Source organism: Sprattus sprattus, assembly GCF_963457725.1.
Source record: "Sprattus sprattus genome assembly, chromosome: 3".
Classification (NCBI taxonomy): Eukaryota; Metazoa; Chordata; class Actinopteri; order Clupeiformes; family Clupeidae; genus Sprattus; species Sprattus sprattus.
In genome coordinates, this window is record NC_137922.1 from 24,394,173 (window position 1) to 24,400,234 (window position 6,062).

The 6,062-nt window shown below is 40.7% G+C and overlaps 1 protein-coding gene across 1 annotated transcript in view; it reads left to right on the top strand.

Annotated features, from left to right (window-relative positions):
- Window positions 1-3,726: 3,726 nt before the first annotated feature.
- Window positions 3,727-6,062, top strand: part of shroom2b (shroom family member 2b) — a gene marked incomplete at both ends in the record, with an annotated part of 37,807 nt that continues 35,471 nt past the window's right edge. The window contains one exon of the mRNA XM_080835411.1: window positions 3,727-3,951. Within this exon, the coding sequence (XP_080691537.1) occupies window positions 3,727-3,951 (225 nt within the window). The remainder of the gene's footprint in view (window positions 3,952-6,062) is intronic.

Here is a 6,062-nt window from a genome sequence, read left to right on the forward strand (position 1 = left end):
CAACTACAAGATGGCAAGCACGAGAACCAATCACGAATCAGAACGCTCCTGTTTTGCCGTAGAGCGTGGGCTTGGACTAAATGACGAAACACGTTCGTTTGATCACATGGTTTACAAGAAACTGAAACTTAGTTTCTGCTTAGTTGATTTGCCGGAAATGACAACACCTCGTAAATCGTTTATCTATTTATTTGTCTTATCTATGTGTTTTACACATACATTTTAGTTTCAACAATTCAGTATTAAAGTATAGTTATTTGCTAATTGACCCTACATGAATAGTGAACTCATCTCTTTAAAAAAAAATACTTTAATTAACTACAACACCACCACTCACAAACTAATTAAAAGGCAACGCATGAGAAGGTTCTGGCGTATTTGGCGAAATTCCTATTGGACCGGACATAGGACACATTTTGTCACAAGCTTAGCTTACCACAAATGCCATACTTCATAATATAGCTGAACGGTGTCTACTGTATTTCAAGAGTTGTAGCCCTCTTTTACTTTCTGAACACCAACCGTGAGCTATGATTTATTTCGATTGGTATACGAGGGTGTGCCCACGGTCAGATCTGGCCAAGTAGCCTGACTGATGTCTGTATTAGGCACGGTATTAGGCCGGTCCCCCCCCCCCTCTCTCTTTCCCTCCCCCCGCTCTCTCTCCCTTTCTCTCTCTTCTCCCTCCCTCTGTCCTATCACTTCCAGATTCCCTATAGTGCTCTTTCCCTATCAGCTGGTGTACTTTTGAGAGACAGGCCAACTGTTTAAACGGTTAGGTTTGGTCATTGGGTATGAGTACGTGCATGTGACAATGTGAAAACTAATTATTAGAAATGCCCTGCTGTCCAAAATCTGATCAGGATTGAAAATCTCTGGGTATATATTAAATATGTGTCCAAGACACAAAAGGTGTAGCAGAACTTGGAAGTGATCTTCAAGTTAGAAAGGGTGAACATTTATAAATCATTATTTCCTGTTTAGAGGGATGGTTTTAAGAAGATAATGTTACGTTAAACGTGATATTGTGCAAAGCAGGTCACCAAAGTGCTTTACAAGTAAACAGAAACAAAACAATAATATCACAAATAAATAAATAAAAATAATTTAGAAATAGAAAATCAGAGGCAACACACTCAATAAAGCATCTATATACACATCAAAAGAACAGAATGCAAATATACAAATGTTCAACTAAAATCAGGGGGATCCAAAAGCTAAGGAATTGACAATCTGGGCCTCGTTTCCCGATAACAACGTATCTTAACGGCCTACGTGGATTTTCGCGACATCGTACACTAAGTAACACTTTCTATTAACGTGCGTTTCCCAACCATCAACTTAAAGTCAGGTGCACGAGCGCAACGTGCACGAGTTCTTAAGTAGCTCTTAGGAGCTGTTTACGTCAGGTTAACCTGTTTACGTTAATTGCTGTGAAATTAGCTAGCCTATGCGTGCATCGAACGTGCAATGTGCACTGAATTCGGGGCGGGGATAGTAACGCCATCTCCAGCAGAGTAGCCTATTTAAACTGTGTTCCCATTGTAAGGACATTTATTACGATCTGTCTGAGAGTGGGCTGTCAAAGCTAGCATCATCGAAGTCATACAGTACAGTAGGCTACATACATTCAATAAAATTAACCTACATTTGAGTCCAACTGCATGACCATTCTTACCCTACACTTACCCTTACAATAAAGTAGTGATCCTATTTCAACCATAACTTAATTTTAAATAATGTCTTTCTTTATGACATTTAGTTTATAGTTTAGACAGCAACGTTGACATCTACAGTATATTCAACTGCATCCACTACATAATCTCAAACTTTATTTGTTGGTAACTCTCCAAAAAGGCTACCATTAACACATTTCTTAATGAAAAGGAAACATGCATCACAATAATACTTCAGTGTAACCTGTACCTATGTGGAGTGCAAATATGTCTTGCCATTACACTACCCAACAGCCCTACGTCTGCTAACACTACATAATGCATAATTCCTACGGGCACTGCACTAGTTTTGTATAGCCTAATCTTTATTTTCAAATACTCAATATTCTTTATTTCTATTTTGATGGGAATAGGCAGGTGAAACAATGACATTCTCATGATGTGCTATACACAGAAACATCGTTTGGATTTCTTCTACAATAGGCCGAACGACACCCCTGGATAAGGTGTCGAGGGGGTTGAAGCGTACGTCATGCGTGACTGTATGAGCTATGAAACTAGCGATTTAAAAAAAGTTTCAATGAAGAACATAGTTGCAAATATATATGTATACAACCATTTAGCTATAAAGCTACCATATAAGCCAATGGAGTGGTGGCATAAGCGCTAATTGTGCCATAAAACTACTGTTTGAAAGCTTCAGTTAAGACCGACATACTCTGCATTGGTCGCGTAGCACATTTCAGATCAAACCGAGTCATTCTAAACATATAAAAAGTTGTGTAGATAGCTTTATTAATGTAAAATATTCCTCGCTTCAAGTAGCCATGTTTTTTTTTAAAAATTCCCCTTTCTTCCGAACGACGGTCGAACGACGCCCCTGGTGGATTAAATCGCTAAGTGTGAAGTTACTACTGGTCCTGACCACACGTAGAATTCTTCTCAACGAAAGATACACTTAAGCTAAGTGTGGCGTTGGGAAACCCGTCTGCAACGTAGGAATCCTCTTACGAGCGATTTCAAGTGCTTTTTAGGCTAAGTGCGCGTTCGGGAAACGAGGCCCTGACCAGTGTAGATCCAGGCCTACAGTTATAAGATTGGTTTATGTTGACCTTTGAATTTTGGTAAATAATTCCTTGTGGTGTGTTTTTGCACTGAAGGCTGATGCCAAAATTAACATTTGGTGTGTCTATTAGATGTATATCTCACACATGCATTGTCTTTATTTTAATCAAGACAATTAAAACATTATTGTTGCGACTGTAAGGTGCACACAGTATCCACTAGATGGCGGCATTGTCCTGGTCTTCCCGTTTGGATACACCAGTGGAGATCATAATTGGAGCTTCGATAATCATTGAGAGTAGGCTATGTTTGCTGTAATATTGTTGCTCAGGTTAAAGATGATAGTCAGATCAGGTCAGATAAATCTAGGTTTAAGTTGTGGTCTGGTTTTCAACTCAAAATATTAGTAACAGTCAGTCAGGCGTATTGGAAGAAGTGGCAACTCGACTAATATTTTGAACAACAGGGGGCGCATGTGAATGGGAGACTGAAGCGCAGTGTGCCGAACATTAACCTGCTCAGGGCATCTTTCTTTAGAATGTTAAACGCACTTGCTCTCGCGTTGCTCGTAAGCTACGTAAGTTTCCTGCTTGAGCTTGATTCCTTGTAGAAGACTTTTAACCAACAAAACTCTGACAAATGTGCGCCTTGTTGCTTTGAACGGACCATTGATGGTGGACGGGGTCACTTACTGAGCGAGGGACTGGATGATGCGTCTCCCTTGACTGAAGTTTTTTTTTTTTTTTGCGGAGACGAGATGAGAAACTCGCGTACAGAAACATGAGCACTTGAGTTAATGTTATCTACAGCCCTCTCAAATGGCGCAGCTATGTATTGTATCTTTGTGTGTTAAAGCTCACAGAGAAAGTAGTAGCCTGCACTTACTGCGTATTTACGCGCCTTCGGAGAAGTTAACAGGTGTTAGCGCAGGACATAGCCCAGTGCCAATAGGCTGCGTTACTGGGTGGTCAAGCTGAGTTTGGACATGTTAAACGACTTCGGCGCCATGGACGTTGTCGTCTGTCCCACATCTGACTTTAAACGTCTAGCGACTGACCTGGGCAACTCTGGAGGCACTGAGGCACTACGGACATCCGCGACGAGTGATGCTGGATGCAGCTTGGTAGAGACTGTGTTGAGCGGTGGTGCGCCCTGGGGATTTACACTGAGGGGAGGCTTGGAGCATAGAGAGCCGCTTCTCATAACGAAGGTATATATTTAATTAAAGCTCTACGGTTTTCACTGTGACAGAGACATTGTCAGTAATGTTGTGCCCTCCTTGTTCTGGTCCCCACTTCAGTTATGTGCTGATGCAAACACCATGTGAATATCAGTGTTAAACCCTGGCAAAGCAGGCTATTCAGTTCTAGGTCCACATATGATGGTTATGAGACACGGCACTTTTCCTGTTTGAACATTTAAATCTGTATAGAGATAGTGACGAGATTGATAGTTTGTCTAACGGTTAGTAGGCTACAGAGTATGATCGTATCGTAATGGCTTGGAGTATTGTTGTTATTTGTTTATAACCAGCCGTCAATGATATAACTTTACTTTAAAAAGGCCCAGTTAATGCTGTGCCGACTTAAATAAGCTACACACTTAAAGGCAATATTGAATGCCTCTGCGTCAATAACATGAGAGACTTTAGTTTGCAAGGCAATTATAAATCAATTGTCGTTAACATATGTTCATTCAAAATCATTATGATTCGTGACAGTAGTTCAGCCCAGGGGCGTTGCTAGACCTAGAGCTTTACTGGGGCACAGGCCCCAACATTATTTTATTTATTTATAATGTGCGCACAATATGAAACTATGAAATAGATGGCTACAGATTACAGAAGGGTATGCACAAGCTTCAAAATCATTATTGTCACCGTCATACACTATATTATAGCACAGGTAAAGATAAAATACAAAGATAGTTTCATGAGTACTGTTTGATGATATTTATTTAAACACACACACGCAAAGCTGCATCTTTTGCCACAGAGTACTCCAACAGAGGAAAATTGACAAACCAGCTGTAATTAAAGGATCGTTTTTTCAACCCAAACCAGTGCTGTGGGTATTGGGCCAATTTGACTTGATATGGACCATCACAAATCTCCCCTAGGTCACAGATCTCCTTCTCCATATTCTGATTAGTTTTACGTCTAGCCCCCATGTCTCTCTCCTCCTCCTCCCCCTGCCTGGCCCTGGACTGCCCAGCCTGTGCTTCTTCTCTCTCTCCTCCTCCTCCTTCTTCTTCTTCTCCTCCTCCCCCTCCTCCTCCTTCTTCTCCTCCTCCTGCTCCAGCACTCTGCCCCTCATTCTCTCTAGCAGCCACTAGCCAGCAACATTCAAACACAAAGGCCTAAGTAAACTCACTGCATGAATTTTATAGTCTTTCCTACTTAACATGAGGGAAGTTTACCTTTTTCAGTATAGACAAAACTGAATAGGCAAAATATAAATGTACTTCCCTCCATGGCAAATCAGTCAGATAGTCTATTACAGGTTGTAATTTGGAAAAGATAAAACCATTTACTGTTTGGTCATATACTGTAGTCATCCTGGTTCTTTGTAGCTTATCGCTAATAAACCAAAGCCTACACACGTCTAGTGATATAGGTGATGTAGGTTACCTTTTCAAATGCAGCAAACTTGTTTCGCCATTAATCAACTGATCAAAAACAGCACAGCATACTTTCAATTGTAGGCCATTACATTAGAAAAGTTAATGTTAACGTAAATGTGGGCAATTATAATTGCCTACCTCGCTCGACCTCCTCATTTCTTCTTGATCCTCTCCCTCTGCCAGTGTTTTCAAAGAATTTCCTGATGTCCATCTGAATAGTTGTGCAGAGGGCTAATGTTTAATCACAGGACAGCTTCACAAAACAAATGCTTATACATTTACAGGGCTCTCGAATATGAAAGACAGGTTACTAATAGTGCCAAACAGGCAGCTTCTTCATCTTTTTCTATTTCTTCTGCCTAGCTAACCTTACAGCATACATGCTAGCGAGACCTAGCATGCTATTAACGGTTACTGCCTGGGCTCTCAAGTTTTGAAGACGGGTAAGAGCATGGGTAAGAGTGCCATACAGGCAGCTTGCTAGCCTAGCTAACCTTAGCGCATACTACATGCTAGCGAGACCTAGCATGCTAATAACGGACAGAACCACAGGTGTATTTTACCATGCGACACTATCATATTAATATGCAATATAAGAACAACTCACTCACCACCATAATAATCATATTAAAATGTGCATATGTGCACATTTGCAATGAGCATACCCCAAGCTAAATAGCCACAGGTTTATTTTATACC